This window comes from Carlito syrichta, unplaced genomic scaffold (assembly GCF_000164805.1).
Source record: "Carlito syrichta isolate Samal-C Ts95f unplaced genomic scaffold, Tarsius_syrichta-2.0.1 Scaffold289529, whole genome shotgun sequence".
NCBI lineage: Eukaryota > Metazoa > Chordata > Mammalia > Primates > Tarsiidae > Carlito > Carlito syrichta.
In genome coordinates, this window is record NW_007233625.1 from 33,532 (window position 1) to 57,549 (window position 24,018).

At 50.9% G+C, this 24,018-nt stretch overlaps 2 protein-coding genes across 2 annotated transcripts in view; both read left to right on the top strand.

The window, feature by feature from the left end:
• Positions 1-2,311: 2,311 nt before the first annotated feature.
• On the top strand, positions 2,312-20,615 carry CHRNB4 (cholinergic receptor nicotinic beta 4 subunit). The gene is made up of 6 exons (XM_008054313.2): positions 2,312-2,371; positions 7,335-7,483; positions 13,927-13,971; positions 14,074-14,183; positions 15,256-16,237; positions 20,173-20,615. Exons 1-6 carry the CDS (start codon positions 2,317-2,319, stop codon positions 20,311-20,313), a joined length of 1,482 nt encoding a protein of 493 aa, XP_008052504.1. The 5' UTR covers positions 2,312-2,316; the 3' UTR covers positions 20,314-20,615.
• Positions 20,616-23,933: 3,318 nt separating this feature from the next.
• The window catches only part of CHRNA3 (cholinergic receptor nicotinic alpha 3 subunit), a 24,942-nt gene continuing 24,857 nt past the window's right edge, over positions 23,934-24,018 (top strand). The window contains exon 1 of the mRNA XM_021710535.1: positions 23,934-23,939. The gene's annotated coding sequence lies outside the window, so the exon portion shown is untranslated. The remainder of the gene's footprint in view (positions 23,940-24,018) is intronic.

The window sequence follows — 24,018 nt, forward strand, 5'->3', positions numbered from 1 at the left end:
CCTCCCAAAGTGCTGGGATTACAGGTGTGAGCTACGGCTCCTGGCTTGCTCACATAACTCTTATAGTTTGGCAGTTGCTTCTAGATTTTATGGCATTTCCAAGGTCCCATCCTGTGGTATATTGGGGATAATATATGTCCTATAAAGCCAGGGTTACAGACCACAGATCAGCTGCAGGCTTTTTCATACCCCCAGCATCCTCCCAAGGATTGAGGTACACACTCAAGCTCCCAGCTTCTAGTCAAGAGTCTTTTACTCTCTTTGTATCCCAAAGGACCTGCCACTGTCTTTGGCTTCCAAAGTCCAGCAGACCCCAGGCTTCAGCCTCCAGTTTTGGTTTTTTGGTTTGGGTTCATGGAGATGATTATGTTATTTTTCTTTTCTTTCTTTCTTTCTTTTTTTTTTTTTTTTTTTGAGTTGGAGTCTCACTCTGTCGCCCAGACTGGAGTGCAGTGGCCGCTCCTGGCCACCGCAGCCTCGCCTGCTGGGCTCCGGCAATCCTTCCGCCTCAGCCATCCGAGTAACCGGAATTACAGGCATGTGCTACCACGCCCAGCTGATTTTTTTTTTTATTGTAGAGATGAGGTCTCGCAGCCCAGGTGGGTCGCGAACCCGCGGGCTCAGGCAATCCACTTACCTCAGCCTCCCAAAGGCATGGGATTACAGGCTGAGCCACCGAGCCAGGCTCTATCTTTTCTTTTATCAGAGTCTCACACTGTTGCCCAGGTTGGAGTGCGATGTCATGATCACAGCTCACCACAGCCTCAGTCTCCTGGAGGGCTCAGGTAATCCTTCGGCCTCAGCCTCCCAAATAGCCAGAACTGCAGATGCATACCACCACACCTGGTTAATTATTTTTTTTAATTTTTGTGGAGACGAGGTTTCACTATTGTTATCCAGGCTGATCTTGAACTCCTGGGCTGAAGCAATTCTCTCATGTCAGTCTCCCAAAGTGCTGGGATAACTGACCTGAGTCGCCAGGCCTGGCCGATTATCTTTTCATCCTGGCTGTCTTGTATTTACTTTATATATCTGACCTATTATTGCTGTAGTTTGGAGAAGAGAGGATACATTCAAACCTAACTTGTCCAAACCATCCCAAAGGGGAAGTCAGCTTTGTTTCAAACGTGGTTTTTTGTTTATTGTTTAAGACCATATGTCTGCATGTCAGATTACAGCAAAAAAGATACTGGGGGAAGCAATATGAAAGCAGAATGAGTCCTGGAGAGAAGGTGCCTTTTAAGGTAATGACTCCCCCAGACCCTGTCCTTCCCACCTTGTTCCTCCAGTTGTTAGGTTTGCCTGTTGGGGCCCACACCGGAAGAAAAGGTGGCGGCTGGAACCAGAGGCAGAGGGAGTGCTACCGGCTTCAGGAAGCTGCCAGAAGCCCTTTTGGATCGGGAATTGAGGCACCAGTTCTGGCCAGGTCCAGAGGTGAGGCGACCTTGGAGCAGACACCTGTCCTGCGACCGTCTCCCAACCCTCAAGGGAACCATACTGACTCCAAAACTTGTCCCAACCCCCACAGGAACCATACTGACTCCAAAACTTGTCGAGGACCACCCGACTGGGGGAGGGGTGTGCTTGCTCCCTTGAGTCCCTGAGTCGCCTCTGGTCAGCCCAGTCGGAAGGCCCAAGGAAGAGGACACAGCCAGCCCACTCTGGCCCACCCTCTCCCTTTAACTTTGCTGTCTTCTCCAGTCCCCAAGCCAGGGGCGGGGCCCTGAGAGCTGTCACCCTCCCAAATTCCACACCCTCTTCCTACGTGCCCTCTTAGCCGTGGCTGCAGATAGCAGCGCCCCTTCGCCCCTTCCCGTAGCGTCATTGGCTTCAGCAAACCCCATGGGCATGCACTTGGGATCATTTATTTTCTGAGTTCCGAGGTCAGAGTGGCAGAAGACAAAGCCCAGGCACCTCCCCACAGAGCAGAGCGACCCGGCGCAAGCTTCTGCCGCCCTCGAGGCCTCAGTCTCCCCAGCTGTGCAAAGGGTGCAGGAGCCGTCCAGCCTGCCGCCTTTCGCAGACGGCCGGGAGGGCGGAGCAGCTCCGGAAGGGCCAAGCCCAGCCGCCCGGCGACCGAGACCCGCCGGGCTGGGAGGGAGCAGTCGGCCCCGCCCCATCCCCGAGTGGGCGGGGCCACAGCTGCCGCCCACGCGGGGCTCGGCGGAGCTCTCCGCGGGGTCCTAGAGACCGCCGGCGCCACTCCATCAGGCCTCCCGGACCAGACCTACGCTCACTCGCCTGCGCGCGGCTCGCCGGTGCCCGGGTGACCCGACAGCTGAGCTCGCGGCGGCTGGCCCCCGGTCCCCGCCCGCCATGAGGGGCGCGCACTCCCTGGTCCTTTTCTCCCTGGTCGCCCTTTGCGGGCGCGGTGAGTTCTTTTCGGGAAAGGAGGTAGGGGCGCCTGGATGGGGGTGAGCGGGGCTGGACTGGCCACAGGTGGGAGGGAGCGTGCCCCGCGCCCGGGGGAGTGGCCCCAGGTTGTCCCGGCTAGATGGCGACGTGGGCAGGTTGAGCCCACTTGCCGAGGCGGCGGAGGCGGGCCTGGGTGGGTGGGTCTGCGAGGTTTTGAGTGGGGGCCGCCCTTTCTCTGAGCCGCTACGGAGGCCGGGGCCACCCTCCGTGCTAGGTCTTGGGTCTGGACAGCACCGGCCTTGCAGGCAGTCCGGGTCATCCCCAGCGCGAAGGGAGGCTGGGGTGGCACTGACTCTCGCTCCCGGCCGGCAGAGGCTCCTCCCTCGCAGAAAAGGTGACTTTCTCGAAGAGCCAGCGCCGCGGAGCCGGCTCTCCAGCGGGCGGCGTAGGCACCTCCTCTGCCTGGCCGAGAGAGAAGTTCCCTCCAAACTGAACCGAGAGGGAAGGGGGCTTGCCCAGATCAGCAGCCCTGGAATGTTTTGCACTTTGTGAATGAATCTCCCAGGAAACGCATTTTGTACCTCCGTGCCCTCTGGTCACCCAGAGGGTTGGAGGCCTAGGCAGCCAACTTGGAGGGTTGGAGGCCTAGGCAGCCAACTTGACGGAGGGCCACCTGGTGACAGGGAGCCTGCCACTCTGGAAGCTGCAGTCTCTGACACTTGGGAAGAAGGTCCAATCAGTCCTTTTCCAGGTAGACTTCATATGTAGTGAGGATTGCTGTCTCTGGGCCACAGTTTCCTTTCCTGAGTTTCAAGGGCCCTTTCAGTCCTACACCCTGGCCCAAGATTTTCCTCTGAGCCCCATCAGGCCTAGAGAACCATGGCTACATCTTCCTTGGACAGAGACCTCCACCACAGAGGGGGGTAAGAGTGGAAGGATATACAAGGTGCTTACCGGGAAGCAGAGCTGTCATCAAAGATGATGTCTGCACGCAGTGTGTGTATCATGGCTTTGCAACGACTTCCTGGGTGACTCCAGGCCATTTCTTTTCCCTTCTCAGGGCCTCAGTTTCCCTATATGTTCTAAGGAGATCTTATACACTGCTTATATAGTTGGGGACTCTGGTGTAAGTGGGGGCCAGTGACAGTGTTTCTTAGGGGTCCTGGGGCTGCCTGCATCACCCAGTATAGATTCCTGGGCCCCGCCCTAGGATCATGGAATCAGAATCTCTGGAAACAGAGCCTGGGAGTCTGCACTTACACAAGCATTCAGGTGATTCATACATGTGATGGAGAAGCTCTAATAGTATTTGGTCAGCTCTCTGTAAAAGATAAAATCTTGGCCGGGCACAGTGGCTCACACCTGTCATTCCAGCACTTTGGGAGGCCAAGGTGAGAGGATTGCCTGAGCCCACAGGTTTGAGACCAGTCTGGGCAACTTGGTGAGGCCTCGTTTCTACAATAAATCAAAAAATTAGCCGGGCGTGGTGGTGTGTGCCTGTAGTTCCAGCTACTTGGAAGGCTGAGAGAGAAGGATCACATGAGCCCAGCAGGTTGAGGCTGTGCTAGCTGTGAGCATGCCACTGCACTCCAGCCTGGGTGACAGAGTTAGACTTCAACTCAAAAAAAAAGAAAAAGGATAAAATCTTTTAATAAACACAAATCTCATGCTCCCTTCCCCAGGTAAGGACACACACCTCCCAGTTGAAGATCACTCAGCCTTTCTGGATGCTCTCTTGCCAATAAGATTCTGTTGACCATTACTTCCTGTAGTTTGTATTCCAGAACCATGGGTATATCTTTCTATTTTTTTGATACAGATTTTTAAATTGGGTATGCTTTTTCAAACTGGACACACACTCACACGGTTATGAGCTTAACTCACACAGATAAGCTATGGATCCCTCTCAGACTGTTAACCCCTTTCTGCAGGGGAGCAATTTTTCTTGAGAAGGCTTCCAAAGTTAAGACCCTGGACAGAGGCTTGTGGCGACCACTCCTCTTCAGAATCATTGGATCATGACTGACCCCTAGTGGCAGCCTCTCTATTTAACTCTGACAGCCCATGGGCTGGGATGTGACCCCCAATGGTGTCCCAGAAGCTTCCACTCATTCTCAGACATCCCTGTCACCTAGGGGTGAAAGGCCTGTCCCGTGTCTCTGAGGCTGGCAGGACTCACAGGCATTAAACAGCAGATTGAAAAGCCTGAACAAGCTGTTCTGGGTTTCTTCACTCCCCCTTTTTGGGGGTGAGTGCATTCCAGCTCCCAGCAGCCCTGCTGTTCATTCCCACCCCTCCCCACATATGCAGTCACAAGTACTAACACAGGCACAGTCACAGGCTCACCCATTCCAGACAACACCAACTGTGGTGTCTGCAGGAGCAGTCTCCTTATGGGGATGTTAATAAGGCACTAAAGAAGGTACTAGGGTCAGGGGATGGCCTCTTTCTGAAAGAAAGTCCTAGACCTGGCTCTACCTCTGACTTGCTAGGAGTTCTTGAGTAAGTTCTTCCCCCTCTCTGGTCTCAGTTTCCCCAACTGAGAAATAGAGGCTTGGGCCAAATTGTGTAAGGGTCTGGGAGCCCATAGCTGGTTCTCAAGATGGGGGAGAGTCCCCAGGGGTCAGCTGAACATCTGAGAAGCAGGATGGACTCAAAGCTGAGTAACCTAAGTACATCAGGTGGGCTCAGAGCTGGAACACGAGCCCCTACAGCTTGCAGAGCAGCCTTGAAGACTTGGGAAGCCAGTGGGAAAAGCTTCCTGGGACATCAGAGATGTGGGATGCCACCTCCTCCAGAGTTGCAGGGTTAGTGGCTGGGAGCTGCAGGTTCTGACCCCAGAGCTGCCTCAGACATGCCATGTGGGCTTGGGCGAGACACACCCCTCTCTGAAATGAGGAGTCAGTCGGAATAGAGGAACTGAAGAAGGGCTGTGGGCGGGCCCTGGTTTTAGCCTGGGGCTACGGACTGGTTTCCAGGGTATTCAATCAACTGACCTCTGGGAGAGAGGGTCCAGGGTCTGAGAAGCAGGGCTCAGAATCTAGGCCAAGCATCCACAGGACCCCCCTCTGGAGAGCCCGGGGCGGGCTGGGGGAGGGGCACAGGCAGCAGGTGCACTAGGAGCATCTTTCACAAGACACTAAATATTGCATCTGCTCCAGATAGGCAGCGAATTGGAAAGCGGATGGAGTAGGCAGGGTGGCGGCTGCTCCCCACAGCCGTGAGCCCAGCCCAGCACCCACCCAAGGGGCCACCTCAGACCTACTCAGTCGGGGCGATCCACACTTGGGGCCTTCTGGCCCTACCCAAAGAGGCAGGCATGTAGTACAACTCTGAACTGGTTCTTCTGGAGAGGGGTGATCACTCCTGAGCCTGGCAGCCCCTTGCCAGCGTCCCCACCCCCACGCCTCCGTCTCCCAATTCCCAGATCATCCCACCCACTCTGGTTCCTCTGGTCTCACTCATCTCTTTTCCTGCTCCTGGGCTCTCCTGCTCAGGTGTCCTTGACTCTCCTCTGAGTCTCCCTCTTTCCAAGGTGCCCCCCCACCTATACCTGACACATTCTCCCGCAAGACACCAGCGCACACAAGTTCAAGTTCCTGAACCTCACCTTCACTCCCAGACACGTGAGGGAGATGACACAAAGACCCCAACACCACTTAGCAAGAGATCTGGGTTGTGAAGAGGGGCTGATCTGGGACTGTGGGAACCCGGGGGGCTCCCTGCAGAAGACAGCATTTAAGGACGACTTGAATGTGGCTCTGAGCTAAGACCTCTCTTTTAAGCCCCAGACGAGGAGCCAACTGCCAGCTACTATCTCCCCTCCGTCTGGTGTCTCAGAGGGACTCTGTGCTCTGTAGGTCCAAGTCTGAGCTCACTTCGCACCCAGGTCTGCACACAAACCTACATCTGAGTAATAGTGCTCCTCCCCTGCACTGTTAAGCTTTCTGACAACAGGAACCGCTTCTGGGTTTTGCTTGCTATTATCCCCAGCATGGAGCACAGTGCCTGGCACAAGGTAGACACCCAGATATTTGGTGGCTGGTAGGCCAGGGACAATGTGGGCATAAAAAAAAGCATGCTCAAAGGCCAAGAAGTGAGTCAAACTGGGTGCTACTTGGGAGGCAGAGGTAGGAGGATCACTTGAGCCCAGGTGTTTGAGACCAGCCTGGGTAACATAGTGAGACCCTATGTTACTCCCTAAAAAGAAGGGAGACAGTGAAGACCACATGGGGAAAGACAAACAGTACGGAGGCTATGGGGAGAATATAGTGTCTTGGGTAGAGCTAGAGAGGTGGGGGAAAAATCAGGTTGAGAAAGATAAGCCAGAGCCAAGCCAACAACATCTGGTTTTTAACTCCACCCACATCTCTGAGGTTGTGAGTAGGGAAGGGCCCTAGTCCTGTTTGCCGTGGAGAGACCACTCTGGCACTGAGTGACATGGATGGTAGGGGCAGAGTGGAGGATGGAGAGACTGGAAAGGGCTACTCAAATGACCCAGGGCTGGAGTGGTGAGATGGGACAGAATGATGGGGGATGGTGAGACCGGAAGGGGTCACTCAGACAACCCAGGGCCAGAGTGGTGAGCTGAGGCCATGACTGTAGCTGTAGAGATGGGAAGACAGATTGAGGGACTTAAAATAGTCAGAACTGGATGGCTACTTGGATGAACAAAGGGAGGGGTCAGGAAGAGACGCATGGTCTTTGGACTGGCTGTCTAGAGTGTGGGAGGCCATTCATTGCTAGAGGGAACAGGAGGAGGAAGAGGGAGGGCGTGGGAGGAGAGAGCTGAGCTCTGTCTTGAATGTATTGAAGTTGAAGTCCCCAAGGAAAGGCAGGTCTGTCTGCACCATTATGGCTTCCTCTGGCCCTGGGGGCACCTGCGCTCCCTGGTCCTCTCAGCTCTCTTCTTCATTGCCATCACTGCAGTGGGGGAAGCTGAACCAGGGCCCAGCGGGTCTGACTTTGTGTTTTCCCAGGGGACAGCCGCGTGGCCAATACCGAGGAGAAGTTGATGGATGACCTTCTGAACAAAACCCGTTACAACAACCTGATCCGCCCAGCCACCAGCTCCTCGCAGCTCATTGTCATCCACCTGGAACTTTCCCTGGCCCAGCTCATCAGCGTGGTAGGTGCGGAGGGCTCTGTGGCTCAGGCTCAGGACAGGCAGGGTGGGTTTCCGTGCCCCTGCTGGGTCTTGGGAAGAGGACTGGCCATTCAGTGTGCAGGGCTGGAGTCGGGCAACTTGAGTTTTACTTCTGGCATTGACCAGGTATCTGGGCAAGGTTCCAGATTATTCATCTGATCTTTTCCCCCACCTATTAATTAAGGGATCTGCTAAGCTATGACGGCCCTCACCCTATCTCTAGGTTATGAGTCTTTCATTCCAAAAGTGTGATCTGTGCCTTTGCACAGGCTATCCTCTTTTCCTGGGATGTTTTACCCACTTTGTGCACCCCAACTCCACAGTTTAGAGCTTCAAGTAATAGAACATTCAAGTGAGAGTGGCTAAAACATTAGGGACATATATTCTATCACATAACAAGAGAGTAGACCAATAGTTTCAGAGTTGGTTAATTAGGTAACTCAATGATGACAGGACTCTAAATTGTTGTCAGTGATGTCAAGACTCTGCGATTCTTATTTTTCCCTCATGGTCTCAAGATGGCAGCCACAGCTCCAAACATAAAATCCTCATGTGACAGGAAATGGCAAATCCTTTTTTTTTTCTTGAGTTGGAGTTTTACTCTGTCATTCATACTGGAGTGCAGTGGCCGCTCCTGGCCACCGCAGCCTCGACCTGCTGGGCTCTGGCGATCCTTCCGCCTCAGCCTTCAGAATAGCTGAACTACAGGTGCGCGCTACCACACTCGGCTAATTTTTTGATTTATTGTAGAGATGAGTTCTCACCAAGTTGCCCAGGTGGGTCTCAAACCCGCGGACTCAGGCAATTCACTCACCTCAGCATCCCAAGATGCGGGATTACAGGCTGAGCCACCGAGCCTGGCTTGCAAATCCTTTTTTGGGTTCCTTTTTAAGTATGAGGAGAACTCTCTCAGTGGCCTGCCCTTCAGGCAACCCCTTACAACTGTTGGCCAGAGCTACAGCTCATGCCCAAGCTTTAACTAATCATCGAAGAAATGAAATTTCATAGTTCAAATGAAATTACTATAGTTGGTATAGACTTCTCTCTGCATGGCAAGGAGGCTGGAGAAAGGTCCAGGAAGTTCATGAGTATCCAATAGTTAATGAATTAATTATTTTATTAACAAAGAAGAAGGGAGTGAGAGTGGGATGACCATGGGATAGGCCGCCAACAGATGTGCCACTGGCTCTGCTCAGCTGGGTCTCCAACACAGCTGCAAGCGTCTCCTCCTTGGCTTCAGAGCCCCACCCTATTATCTCCCTGAGCCCACTCAACAGAGGACCTCAAATACCCCCTACTTGTTGGGGGAAGTAAAAACTGGGGTGGGAGGCCAGGTATGGTGGCTCACACCTACAATTCCAGCTGGCTGGGAGGCTGAGGAAGGAGAACTGCTTGAGACCAGGCATTCAAGACCAGAGTGGGAAACATAGCAAGACCTTGTCTCTACATATATATATTTTTTGAGTTGGAGCCTCACTCTGTTGACCAGGCTGGAGTGCATGGCCACCCCAGTGTCAACCTGCTGGGCTCCAGCGATCCTTCTGCCTCAGTCTTCCAAGTAGCCGGGACTACAGGCACGCTACCATGCCTAGCTGATTTTTTATTTATTGTAGAGACGAGGTCTCACTAAGTTACCCAGGCTGGTCTTGAACCCATGGGCTCAGGCAATCCACTCGCCTTGGCCTCCCAAAGTGCTGGGATTACAGGCTGAGCCACTGAGCCTGACCAAAAAATTTTTTTATAATTTGCTGGGCTGGTGGCATGGCATGCACCTGTAGGTTGAGGTGGGAGGATGACTTGAGCCCAGGGGTTCGAAGTTGCAGAGAACTGGGACTGCAACACTGTTCTTTAGCCTGGGTGATAGAGCAAGATTCTGCCTCAAACAAAACAAAACAGTTTGGAGGAACCGACATACAAAGGCCAGGTGTAGCAGCAGGACCAGAGGCAGTCACAACACCTGTGAGAAGAGTCTGGCTAAGTGATGGTGGCAGCCTCAGGTATGGAGGGATGAACTGGAGCATTCACAGGGAGGACTTTCAGTCTTGATATGTGGATGTAGAGCAGGACGGCAGCTGCTGAGGAGGGGTGGGTGCCAGGGAATTATCCTTTACCCTCCTGCTGTCTCTGAGTTGGGGGTGTCTGAGGGAACCATGGCCCATTGTAAACCTTCCCAAGTCTCACCCACGGCTAGAACTCAGCCCTGGAAGCAGCTCTGAGGGGAGCATTCACATGGGGAGAGTGCAAGGCTCTGTGTCCGGGCAGGGAGAATGAGGCGATCGATCAGGGCTGAACATCTTCTGCTAGGGTGGCTGCCCTCTTAACCCTCAGCTTCTCTCCGGCACAACTGGCCCCCACATGCTGAGCCCCTCAAGCCAAGGGAGAAGGCTTTGGCCAAGTTAGTGGCCGAGTTAGTGGCTAGCTCCCTTCCCTAGGAGGAAGCACAGCCCAGGAGTGGGGAGGAGTGTAGAGCCTTGTACACTCTCTCTCTCCCTTCCATAGTTGGCCTGGAAGGAATAAGGGCTTTCAGCCAGGTCTAGCCCAGGCTGGTTTCTGAGCATTATTGTCCAGCCAAGGGTTTCTTGCTTAATTGGTTGAGCCAAGCTGCTGGCATGCAGCTGCTACCCTTGGGATGGTGAATAGGCAGATTTCCTCTGGGCCTTCTGGGGTGATAGAGGCTACCAGAAGGAGGAGGGACACAGCCTCCAGCCTCCACTTCTGCAAGTACCACTGTGAGCTATCATAGTCCTGAAAACTTGTATATAGGAAAAATATTATTTGAGGGGAGGGTTCCCTCTATTTTTCAGGATTTGTTTTTTGGGGAAGGAGACTTATAGTCACAACCAGTTTAAAGGTAGACATTTCTAAAAAGCAGGCAAAGAGTTTGTGCTGGGTAAGACAAGCAGGCTTTCTGAGGCAGCTCTTTTGGGGAAGCCAGAGTCCTGTACTGATGCCCTTGGGCACACTCAGCAGCTGCTGGGGGAGAGAAGGGGAGTGTGGAAAAGGACTAAGGCACAAGAGGACTTTCTGGATTGTAGAAATGTCCTATATCTTAAAAGGAGGTGGGTTATGGGTAGTGCATAGGTTAAAACTAATCAAACTGAACACTGAAGATAAGTGCATTTCACTGCATGTGACTTATACCTCAGCTTTAAAAAAATGTTTTAAAGACAGATGAAGATTTTCAACTTTCAGTAGTAGCAGGGTGGCTGGTTACAGATTAATTTCCACACAAGAACAATGAGCAAAGCTGGACCAAAATGAAGGATAACAAAGTCTGTTTGAAGGTCTTTGGAGATCTCAGCCAGGACTTGCATGACCAGCCTCCAGGAGGTAACCCGGTGGTACTTTTCTCTATATTTGATAATTGGTAAATACTATAGGGTCAAGAAGCTAAGAAACTGAGCACAACGTGGTGGTTAAGAGACTGGGAAGCCTAGTTGAATGTTTGATACTTTCACAGGGCTGAAATGACACAATGGGAGTCTGGGTCCCACCGAGACGGGGACCTTGATGGAGACCTGGGAAGGGCCATCCCTAGGAGTAAAAAATGAATAAAAAATAGATCAGCCCTCACAAAAATTAAAACCTCTGAACCAGTTCTGTCCCAAACTAGAGTAAGATGATCTGCCCCTACTCTAACTGCCTGCCCCAAAGTCAAAGTAAATACTATATGGAGTCAGATAAAATCAGATAAACATTTACTAGGCATGCTGTTAGACAGGACAAAATGAGAAAAGACCAGGAGGACAAAAAAAAAAAAAGGCAAGAGAAGGCCATGACTCAGTGGCGTACATCTAAAGTCCCAGCACTTTAGGAGGAGAGAGGTAGGGGGATCTTGAGCCCAGGAGTTGGAGACCAACCTGGACAGTAGAGTGAGACTTTGTCTCTACAAAAAAATCAAAATATTAGTCAGGCTGTGGTGTGTACCTGTAGTCCCAGCTACTCTGGAGGCTGAGGTGGAAGGATTGCCTGAGCCCAAGAGATCAAGGCTACGGGCATCAGAGTGAGACCCTGATTAAAAAAAAAAAAAAAAAAAAAAGGTGAAATAGAGATTTTTCAGCCAAAAAAATAAGGAATTTATCACCAAAAGATCCAATACTAAAGGGAATACTGAAGGATGTTCTTTAACCATACGGAAAATGATTTCAGATGGAAACACAGATATATGAGGAAGAATGAGGCACAACAGAAAGGGTAAAGATGTGGATGCATTTAAACTGATATTGCCACTATAAAACAATAGCAATATCCTATAAGGTTTTAACTACATATAGAATTAAATACATGACAATTATAATCCACAAGTCAGGCAGGATAATGAAGTTGAAGTGTTCTAAAATTCCTTGCCTTTTTCTGGAAGTGGTAAAAGTACTAATTTACATTAGATTCTTAAAAGCCAAATATGTATATTGTAGTTTCTAGGATAACTGCTAAAAGAAGGTCATGTTAACATGGAAATGGATAATAATATAATTAATACTAAATAAGACAGAGAAAAGGAAATAAAACAGATAGATGGTAGTTTTTGAAGCCAACTATATCAGTAACTACATTAAATGTAAATGGCCTAAATACTTTAATTAAAATGAGACAATTGGCATGCATTCTTCTTCTCCCTCCTTCTCTCTCCCCAAAAGCCTAGAATATGGATGTTATGGTTGGAGTTCCAGCAGTCATTTTGTACTGTGCTGATGAGGGCCATCCTCTAAATGTGGTAGAGAAGAAAGCAGGAAGGAACCTGAGTACCTAAGGACTTTGTAGACCAGAATTACCATATATGCCCAAACTGTCACCACGAGAGGGACATAAACTTCTACTCTACTTAAGCTGGTGTTACCCTGGCTCTCTGTTACTGGCAGCTGAATCTTATATCCTACTGATATGCTTACCTAGTTGAGGGTTCAGGAAAGGTTACTTGAGAAAGTGACTCCCAAGCTGAGATTAAGATGTTGGAAGTTATCTTGATGAAGTGAAAACAGAAAAAATGAAACAGACTAAGAGCATGAGAACTAAAGAAGGCCAGAAGAACTGGAGCTTAGAATACAGGGGCACAGAAAAGTGAAATGAGACTGGGAAAAACTTATTCTAGCTGCATAGGAATGGTATACATAGCAGATGTAGAACAGTTAGGATGGATGATGGTGGCCTTGGTTATTATGGTAGGATTTTTGTAGTCATTCAGAAAATACTTATTGAGGAGCTGGCATGTCTCAGATACTCTTAGGTGCCTTCCTGCCCTTATATTCTAGTGGGAAGTGACAGATATTACATAGATAGGTGGCATCCAGGGACGATAAGTGCTATGAAGAAAACAAAGGCTGGGTAAGAGGGGCAGGGACAGAGGTGCCATTTTATATAGGAAGACTGGGGAAGACCTCTCAAATAGGGTGACATTTCTGATACCAGAAGAAACTGAGGCAGCCATCTGGGCGGGTTTCCAGGAAGAGAACAGTGTGTGCAGAGGCAGAAGCAAAGAGATTGTGTTGAGGAGGTGGGATGGCCAAATGGCAGAGTGTTGAGATGTGAGATTATAGAGCCAGTGGGGTGGGGATGGGGGCAGACCATTAGGCCCTTGCAAGCCCTGGACAGGACTTTGGTTTTTACTTTGGTTTTTTTTTTTTTTTTTGAGTTGGAGTCTCACTCTGTCGCCCAGATTGGAGTGCAGTGGCCGCTCCCAGCCACCGCAGCCTCGACCTGCTGGGCTCCGGCGATCCTTCCGCCTCAGCCTTCCAAGTAGCTGGAATTACAGACATGTGCTACCACGCCCGGCTGATTTTTTGATTTATTGTAGAGATGAGGTCTCGCTGCCCAGGCGGGTCTCGAACCCGCAGGCTCAGGCAATCCACTCACCTCAGCCTCCCAAAGGCGCGGGATTACACGCTGAGCCACCGAGCCCAGCTCGGCTTTTACTTTGAATGAGATGGGGAAGCAGTGGAGGGTTTGAGCAGTGACTAGTCCAAGGGTTGGAGACTTTCAAAGAATCATCCTGGCTGCCCTAAAGGCAGCAAGACCAGTTAGGGGGTTACTGCAGCAGTCCAGGTGACAGGTAATAGTGGCAGCAAGACAAAAAGATGCAGACAAATGCGAGATACACATAGGAGATACAAGCTACAGGACTTGTTGATGGAGCAGAGAGCGAGGTATCAGAGACAACTTCCATGTCTCTGCTTGTGGAACTGGATGGCTAGGGATGCCATTCATGGAGACAGAAAAGCCAAAAGAGGACCCTGTCTGAGGGAAGATCATGAGATTTGTCTCAGACTTGCTAGGTGTGAAATACCTTTGAGTCATCCAAGAGATGCTAGTGCAGTAGTTGCTCACATGGGCCTGGAGCTCAGAGCCTTTTGCATGATAAAGGCTCAGAGTTCTCCGTTTATGAGAACTCTTCCTTCCTGGTGAGTTGATAGCCCTGTTTCCCTCCCCAGAATGAGCGAGAACAGATCATGACCACCAACGTCTGGCTGAAACAGGTAAGTGCCCCGTAGGGCCCCCAACCTAGGAGATGTTTTCTCTAGGGCTGTCCTTTGGTGGCAATGGGCCTACAAGTGACAGGGCCTTGCCTGTCTGCTCAGGAATGGATTGACTACCGCCTGGCCTGGAACAGCTCCCACTATGAGGGTGTGAAAATCCTGAGGATTCCTGCAAGGCGCGTCTGGTTGCCTGACATCGTGCTTTACAATAAGTGAGTGTTTGTGACAAGGACCTGGTGGCAGCTAGACCAGGGCAGTAGGCCCAGCCCCTGGGGGTCATGCTTTCCCCAGACTTGCAGGCCATCAAGCTGGAAGAGGAACACAGATGAGCAGAGTCGGTACCCCTCATTGCACATGGGGAGTCAGAGGCCCAGAGAGGGGAAAGGGCCTTGTCTGATGGCTCAGGAGGTACAGCTGAGACCACGGCAGTGTCCTGACCTCAAGCCCAGTGCTCTTTCTGTCCTCCATACTGTCTTTTTTTTTTGAGTTGGAGTCTCACTCTGTCATCCAGTCTGGAGTCAGTGGCACAGTCACCACCACGCCAGCGTCGATCTGCTGGGCTCTGGCGATCCTTCCCGCCTCAGCCTTCCAAGTTGTCGGAATTACGGACGTGCGCTACCATGCCTGGCTATTTTTTGTTTTATTGTAGAGACAAGGTCTCACCAAGTTGCCTGGGCTGATCTTGAACCTGAGGGCTCAGACAATCCATTCACTTCAGCTTCCCAAAGTACTAGGATTATAGACTGAGCCACTGAGCTCGGCCCATACTATCTTTTTGACCCTCAGTTGCTATGTCAGTGTTGGGTGTTGGTGACACTGACTTACCATGAGTAAATGTCTTAGGTAGGTGGAGGAACTCTTCCTGAGTTGTAATTACACCAGCAGTAGCAAGAGTCTGTGGTCTAGGGACAAACAGACCTGAATTTAATCTCAGCTGGACTACTTAGTCGTTTTCTGACCTTGAAGTCACTTAAATTCTCTGGGCCTTGGCTTTCCCATCTGCAAAATGGGGATTATAATGCAGCCTATCTCACTGCACTATTGTGAGACTTAAACCCACTATTCCGTGTGAAGCCTTTGAAGTGCTTCGTGGCAGGGCTGTCTCCATCACATGGTTGCCAACAAAAGTAGACAGACCCCTTTCAGTGATGAGGGCATGGGGGCTTGGAAGGGTGATTAGTGGGAAATGACCCCAAAGGCCTCTTCTGCGAGTTCTGAGAATGGGCCAGCCCTGTCCATAGGTTTCACAATGTTCTCCATGCCCTGCCCCTGCCCCTGCCCCAGTGCCGATGGGACCTACGAGGTATCTGTCTACACCAACGTAATAGTCCACTCCAACGGCAGCGTCCAGTGGCTGCCCCCCGCCATCTACAAGAGCGCCTGCAAGATTGAGGTGAAGCACTTTCCCTTCGACCAGCAGAACTGCACCCTCAAATTCCGCTCCTGGACCTATGACCACACGGAGATCGATATGGTCCTTATGAAGCCCAATGCCAGCATGGATGACTTCACTCCCAGTGGCGAGTGGGACATCGTGGCCCTCCCGGGGCGAAGGACAGTAAACCCACAGGACCCCAGCTACGTGGACTTGACCTATGACTTCATTATCAAGCGCAAGCCACTCTTCTATACCATCAACCTCATCATCCCCTGCGTGCTTATCACCTCGCTGGCCATCCTGGTCTTCTACCTGCCATCCGACTGTGGCGAGAAGATGACGCTGTGCATCTCCGTGCTGCTGGCGCTCACGGTCTTCCTGCTGCTCATCTCCAAGATTGTGCCGCCCACCTCCCTCGATGTGCCACTCATTGGCAAGTACCTGATGTTCACCATGGTGCTGGTCACTTTCTCCATCGTCACCAGCGTCTGTGTGCTCAATGTGCACCACCGCTCACCCAGCACCCACACCATGGCACCCTGGGTAAAGCGCTGCTTCCTACACAAGCTGCCCACCTTCCTCTTCATGACGCGCCCTGGCCCTGATGGCAGCCAGGGCAGGACCCCCCAGCCCAGCCAGTCACGCCTGATCAGGACTGAGGTCGCCGCTGCCACCCCTGTCAGCCCCTCCAACCTCTATGAAAACTCCATGTACTTTGTGAACCCTGCCTCTGCGGTTCCCAAGTCTCCAGCTGGCTCTGACTTGGCAGGTATTCCCAGGGAATTGCGGCTGAGGTCTTCCGGAAGGTTCCGGCAGGATGTGCAGGAGGCTTTAGAGGGCGTCAGCTTCATTGCCCAACACATGAAGAGTGATGATGAAGACCAGAGTGTAAGTCAGTGGCCCAGCCCCTGCCCACCTGCCCTACAGAAAGGGCTCAGACAGTAATAACGGTTCCCCACATCCCCGCAGTTAATTCATATGAGACAGGGACTCTCAAACTCTTTGAATAAGGAATCCCAAACTGCTATTAGTCTTATTATAGCTTCACACATCAGGGGAGAGGAAGGAAATGTCAGTGGTTTGTTGGGTTTGTTTGCTCTGAGTTCCCCAAAAGCAGACTGAGCTGGGGACTTGAGTGCAGGTAGTTTATTTATTCCCAGGAAGCACCAGGAAGAAGGAGGGAATGCAGGACAGAAAGGAGGAAAGCCAGAATTAATGAGCAGGACACTGCTGTGGGCTCTGGGGGCTCAGTTCCCTTGCAGACCCTCTGAGGACATGTGGGAAGAAACCTCAATCATTCCCCTGGAAGGAGGCTGGGTGTTTACCCACCAGCTCCCACCCCCTATGGGTTGAGGGTCGCCCAGGACATTAACTCCCCTGTACCTTTGGGCTAGCCCAGCTTGCCAGAGCGAGCACTCGTGGTGCTGGAGAAAGTCCTGCGGCAGAGGAGGGAGGAAATGCGGGTGCCCAAAATGGAAGGCTGCCAGCGGACTGGGATATGACTCTGCAGCCTTTAGGGAACACAGGTGGGCTGGGGCTCTGAGGGCATCTGTCCCCATTCTCTTCCGACGCGCTGCACAAGCGCTTATAACTTTCAGGAATATAGAAATAGTATTAAAATACTATTACTACCAGAGTAATAAATTGTCAAGTGGGGTGACTAGAATTACAAATTTTTTAAAAAAGAGGTAAAGTACTTTCACAGTGCTAGAGTCTGGGTGTCTCAAATGACTCCTTTGAACAAATAACACTTTTTAAAAGCATTTTTTGAGTCAGGGGTCTCACTCTGTCACCCAGGCTAGAGTGCAGTGGCACGATCATGGCTCACTGCAGCCTCAACCTCTCGGGCTCAAGCAATCTTACTGCCTCAGCCTTCTGAGTAGCTGGGACTATAGGCATGTACCACAATGCCTGGCTAATTTTTGCCTTTTTTGTAGAAACAGAGTCTTGCTTTGTTGCCCAGGCTGGTTTCAAACTCCTGCGCTCAAGCAATCCTCCCACGACCCTCCTGCCTCAGCCTCCCAAAATGCTGGGATTACAGGAATGAGCCACCGTGCCTGGCCTCAAATAACACTTCCAAGGACAATTTTGTCATAACTGAGCACAGAATGCGATGGTGATGGAAATTTTCACACACATTAACATACTAAGCAGAAAAACAATTTTCACACTCTCGTGAATGTTCTCATTCCAATGCCTTCATAGATCAGATTCTTTGAACAGGTTTTTACAATACAAAGTGTCTCCCCCCCTTTGCAGCTTCATGGAAAAAAAGAGGACCTCTCCTGGTTCTTATCTTTCTGTAATTCCTTTTCACTAGCTGCACTCTCAAGGGAAAGCACTGGCCTTCCATTAGTTAGCACTCAGAGAAAAGACCGGGCCAGAAAACTCCAAAATTACACTGCGCAAAAGAAAGAAGAAAATTGCCAACAAATGGAATATCGGATGTGAGATACACTTCTGAGTATAGTCCTTGGACCAGCACACCAGTATCACTGGGAAGCTTCTTAGAAATGCAGAATATCAGCTGGGCGCAATGACTCACACCTGTAATCCCAGCACTTTGGGTGGGATTAATTGCTTGACCCAGGTGTCAATGATTGCTTGAGGCGGGAGGATTGCTTGAGTCCAGAAGTTTGAGACCAGCCTGGGCAACATAGTGAGACCTCGTCTCTACAAAAAAAATAAAAAAATTAGCCAGGTGTGGTGGTGCGTGCCTGTGAGAGGCCCAGTTACTAGGAAGGCTGAGGTGGAAGGATGGCCTGAGCCTAGGAGGCCGAGGCTGTAGTGAACTGTGAACATGCCACTGCACTCCAGCCTGGGCAATAGAGTGAGACCTCGACTCAAAAGAAAAAAAAAAAGAAATACAGATCCTACCCCCTCACACACACAGATGTGCTGACTCAGAATCTGCATTTTAACCAGGTCCCCAGGAGAGTCCCAGACACGTTGCAACATTGCAGTTTGAGGAGCACTGTAGGAGTCTCAGATTTCATGAGCATTTGATCATTCTGTTCTTTAAAACAATTAAAACAATTCAGTAACTCAGCATCACCTAATTCCTTAGCTCCTAAACGTTCACGTGCAGCCTGAGGCCCTGGGGGCTTAAGTGAGAACCACCTGGGCAAATTTTCAGGCTCTAGCTGCAGGGCCACCCACTCTGACTGAGCCAGGCTCTCTGAGGGTCATCTGGGAGCCTGCATTGTAAACCAGAGCCCTGGGGTCCGTGTGTACATTCTAGGTTGAGAAGTGCTGGTCTCCTGCACCCCTGGCAGAGCCAGCCCCCACCCTGAGCTATCTTCTAAAAGTGCCCCCCCCACAGGCCTCCTGCTGTTTCCAACTCAATTAAATTAATCACCAGCCTCTAGAAGGAAGCAGCCAGGCAGGACCACTGTGATCATAATCACTGATGTTCATCAAGCGCCAACCACACATTGGGTGCTGTGCTACATATATTACTGCTCACCCTCCCAGGAACTCTGTGGAGTGGCTTCTGCTAGAACTCCCAGTTTACAATGGGGAAAGTAAGGTTCAGAGAGGGTCACCGACTTGCCCAGCATCACACAGCTGGCACAGGGCAGAGCCAGACTTCATACCCAGGTCTGCCTGACATCCTGAAATTGCCTTGTCCTTCCTAATGCCTTTTCTGGCAGTGAGCACATGGTGGCTTACTGTTTGATTGACTTTCTCATGTGTAGTTGGAGAAAAGCTTTCTTCCCTTCCAACGCGCGCCTGCCCCTAAGCTGGCCTGTGCTGTTCCTCATCTTTAGCCCTTATACCCACTCTGGTGATTAACTGGTTGCTATAAATAGCCCAGAAATATAAAAAGAGGGGAAAAGCGCACACACACCCCAAAAAAGCCATTTGTAATTAGGACTGTCAAAAAGAAACTGAAGCCAAGAGTACTCTGGGGGCAGCTGTGTGTCTGCTGTGTCTTGGGGACAGGGACCTTGTTTGGGGGTGTGGGGGCTGGCTTGACACAGGATTATCCTGGAGGGCAGACACACACCAGTGACGGGGCCCTGACAAACTGGGTCACTGACGTCAGCTTGCCCGTTGCTGCCCACATTTCCAACTCAAGAGCTTCTGCTGGTTTCCAGAGCCTTCAGATCTGGCCCCTCTCTGCTAGGGGAATCTACGTAGTGTGAGCCAGCCAGCAGGGTGTGAAAGTAGATGTGGGGGAGAGAGGACAGGATGCCTGTCTCTGGACTCTGCCAGTGCAAAGGAGGCAGGCGCAGCACTCTGGAGGCCAGCTAGGTCTCTGCCCACCTCACACCCCACTCGGGGTCTGTCCAAGAAGACCAGGGAGTGGGGGAGGGGAGAGAGGAGGATAGGGAGAAAGGGAGGGAGAAAGGGAGAGAGAGAGATGTAGCAGGAGGAGACTGGGTCTTAATTACAGGAAACAGGCACTGCTGTGAACAGTCTTGAGCAAATTAAACAGCGGGATTTCTGGGTATCCTGCAACCCCCATCACCCCGCTCCCACTGACCTAGGTGGCCCCCGAATCTTCCTTTAGGCAGAACTAGCTCAGGCATAGCGTTTGGGTGAAAATGAGAAGGGCCTTGCGAACCTCAGGGTTCATCCCCCCTATTTATTACCAGATTTGGCTTTCACATCACAATATGTGGTGTGAAGGACCCCTTACATTCCTAACTTCTCTGTCCAGCCCAATTCCCAGTGGCCCTGCCGTGCTGTGGGGGGACCCCCAGAGAGGCACAGAGTTGCCCAGTTGAGAGACCAGACTTGGACTCAGAACTTGTGGTTCTAGAGGGACCACACGTGTTCTATGGGCACATGTGACCAGCTCATCCATCTGCCTGCAGGTCGTCGAGGACTGGAAGTACGTGGCCATGGTGGTGGACCGGCTGTTCCTGTGGGTGTTCGTGTTTGTGTGCATCCTGGGCACAGTGGGGCTCTTCCTACCACCCCTCTTCCAGACCCACACATCTGCTGAGGGACCCTAGGCTTACGGCATGGCTAAGAGCCCCCGGGTTGTGGGGCGAGAGGCTGAGAGCGGCCAGGTGGGCAGTTGGCTGCTTCCTTCCAGGTCATGGCCGATGAGGCCTTAAATGAATACGTGACCATCGGCCATCAGCCGCATCAAACCAGCCACAGCTGAGGGAGAAGCAAGGATGGTGGGCCTGGACTGTCCTCTCTGAACGCCTTGGAGGAACCCCAGGAAACCTCGGCAGGAGGAAGCTTCAGACAGTTTAATTCCAGCCTGTCTTCCTTCCCTGAACAGGGCACTGGGGATAAAGACAAGCATCCTAGCAGCACCTACTATGTGCCAGGCATCGTGCCAGCCTCCTGACACAACTCTCCGGCCCCGCCTCCCTCTACTTCTTGCCCAGTCCCTCACACACCCACCTCAAGATCCATCCCAGCTCACAGCCATTGCATTTACTGCGACTTCCACCTGAACCTTCTTCCCCAACGCTTCCCAAGCTCTTTCCATGGCTGTACCAGTCAGGACTTGACTCCAGTGTCACCTCCTCCAGGTGGCCTTCCCTAATCACCCACAACTGCGTCACCCTGCTGCCTCCCTCAAGCCCTCCTCGGTGACTGTAGCTCTTACTTGGTGACATGTCTGTACTCCACGTCTCCCCGACTAGAATGTGAGCTCCACTGGGACAGGAACCTGCTTCTTCACACTCATGGCCGATCCCCAGGGGCTGGGACAGAGCTTGGCACACAGTAGGTGCTCAATAAATGTTTGCTGAATGAACAAATGAATGAATGGCTCCTACTCCTCCTTCAAGCTCAGATGCCTCCTCTTCTGAGCAGCTGTCCTGGTTCCCCTACCTGGAAGGGCCGGCCTGCTCCTCTGTGATTCTGCAGTGCTGGTCACATTCTGCTTTTATACCAGAGCTAGTTCAGGTCATCTCCCTCAAGATGCTCTGATTGGCTCCTCCACCTCCTACCTTTCTCACAGCTCTGTGCATGTAGCATTCTAAAGATTTGCAGAACGGAGGACTTTTAAAGAATTCTATTTTTAAGTTATTATATAATAAAACTGATGTTCTCATGTGTAGTTCTATGAATTTTAACACATGTAGAGATTTGCATAGCCCCCACCACAAGCAGGGTGAAGGGAGATCCATCCCCAAAACATCTCCCTCTTGCTCTTCTCTTACAGTCCTCCCTTCCTCTACTCTTAGCCCCTAGCAACCATATCTTTTGAGACAGTGGATTATCGCTTTGTTGCCCATACCAGAGTGCAGTGGCACCATCATAGCTCCCTGCAAGCTCAAATTCCTGGACTCAAGTGATCCTCCTGACTCAGCCTCCCAAGTAGCTAGGACTATAGGCGCGCATCACCACTCGGGGCTAATTTTTTTTTTTTTTTTGAGTTGGAGTCTCACTCTGTCGCCCAGGGTAGAGTGCAGTGAAACGATCTTGGCCTTCTCAACCTCGACCTGCTGGGCTTAGGTGATCCTTCCACCTCAACTTCCAAGTAGCTAGCACTGCAGGTGCGAGCCACCATGCCTGCCTAATTTTTTTATTTTCTGAAGAGGTGAGGTCTTGTCATGTTGCCCAGGTTGGGCAACTGGGCTCAGGCAGTCCTCCGCCTCTGCTTCCCAAAGTGCTGGGATTGCAGGCATAGGTCACTGTGCCCAGCCACAAATCTTTTCTCCATCACTCTAGCTCAGTCTTTTCAAAAGGGCCCTTTACATGGAATCCTACAGTATGCAACCTTTGGAGACTGGCTTCCTTCGTTCAGCATAGTGCCTCTGAGATTCATCCAACTGGCTGAGGGTATCAGTAGTTTGGGTTTTTTGATACTACTGAGCAGTATTCTATGTAAGCATGTTGAAGCACATTAAGGCTATTTCCAATTTCTGACAATTATGAGTAGAGCTAATATAAACATTCACGTATAGAACTGTGTGTGAACACGTTTTCATTTCTCTAGGCAACACTCAGCAGTGTGGTCGCTGGGTTATATATAAATGTATGTTTAATTTTATGAGAAACTGTTGAACCATTTTCCAGAGTGGCTGTACTATTTGGAAATCCTTCCAAGGCATGAGAGATCTGGTTGCTCTGTGTTCTCATCTGTACTTGGTATTCACAGCATTTAAAAAAAATTTTTCAACCATCCTAGTAAATGTAAGTGTACGCCATCCTGGTTTTAATTTGCATTTCCCTAACAACTAGCGTTGTTGAACAGCTTTTCATGTGCTCTTTTGTCTGGTAAAATGTCTGTTTAATGCTTGGCTCATTTTTTAAAAACTGAATTGTTCATTTTCTTACCACTGAGGTTTTTTTTTTAAGTTATTGAAGTCTAATTTACATACCATAAAATCCACCTATTTTAAGAGTAAAATTCAACGAGTTTCAGTAAGTTTATTACCATCATCCCGTTTTAGAACATGTGCATCACCCCAATAAGATCACTCATACCCGGCTGGGTGTGGTGGCTCAAGCCTATAATCCCAGCACTTTGAGAGGCCCAGGCAAGAGGATTGCCTGAGTCCAGGGGTTCGAGACCAGGCTGGGCAACATGGCGAGACTTCGTCTCTACAATACATCAAAAAAATTAGCTGGGCGGGGTTGGGCGTGCATGCCTGTAGTTCCAGCTACTTGGAAGGCTGAGACGGAAGAATCAGTTGAGCCCATCAGGTCGAGGCTGAGGTGGCCATAAGTGTGCCACTGCACTCCAGCCTGGGCGATAGAGTGAGACTCTAACTCAAAAAAAAAACCAAAACAACCACTCATACCCATCTGAACTTGCTACTGAGTTTTGACGGTTCTTATATATTCTGGATAAAAGCCCTGTGTTAGATAAGTGCTTTGCAATATTTTCCAAATGGATTTTTATGCCAGGAGGATGAGAACGCTTTAATTGGGGGCCTGAGAAGTGGGCCCTAATTCTTACAAGCATGTTTTGGGTCCTACAAACTGACTCCTTTTTTTTTTTGGTTTTAATCGGGGAAGCAGCCAATTCTGAAAATAATAAAGGCAACTTGCTATTTGCCAAATGCCAAGGTGAGAGTTTACCATAAAGCTTCCTGGATAAAGGAACATCAAGGACACCTTCATCAAAGAGCCCCCTCATCTCTGGTGGGTGGTCAGAGAGCCCAAGAGGGCCCAGGGTGCACTGCATGGTCACTGCACGCTCCTGGGGCACCCAAGGTTGCAGATGGTATGGGGGCCAAGGGGCTCTGCAGGGGGTCAGGGGTGGGAAGCCGGGTGCCCTCTCCATCAGAAGAACAATTGAAGCCTCGTTTTAAATTTTGTTTTCTTTTTCTTTCTTTTGTTTTGCTTTGTATGAAGGCACATTTCAAACATATTCCCAAGTAAAGAGAACAGTGAAAGAAACCACCAAGCGCCATCACCCCGCTTCAACAATGAGCAACTCATGGCCAATAATGTTTCAATAAAGTCCTTAAAGGACTTTAAGCTAAAAGGACCATAAGGGTTTTTAAAAATATTCCAATATATCTAAAATATTTAACAACTACTCGAGGCCTCCTCCCCGTGAGGGTGTGTTGGCGCCCCTCCTGCAGCGACCGCATCGCCGGGGGTCCCCCCGCGGGCGCTGCACACGCCCCGGAAGCCAGGGACAGAGACTCGGTCCTTCCCCGAGGTGGAGGTCGTGACGGTGCTGGCCGGGGTCCGGCCGGGCGCCGGCGGCGCGCAGGGCCACACCCGCCAGAGGGAGCCCG

Coding starts and splice junctions, on each gene's coding strand:
- CHRNB4 (XM_008054313.2), top strand. CDS start 2,317: ATGAGGGGCGCGCACTCCCTGGTCCTTTTCTCCCTGGTCGCCCTTTGC. Junction 7,484..13,926: donor TGGCCCAGCTCATCAGCGTG/GTAGGTGCGGAG, acceptor TTCCCTCCCCAG/AATGAGCGAGAACAGATCAT. Junction 14,184..15,255: donor GACATCGTGCTTTACAATAA/GTGAGTGTTTGT, acceptor CCCCTGCCCCAG/TGCCGATGGGACCTACGAGG.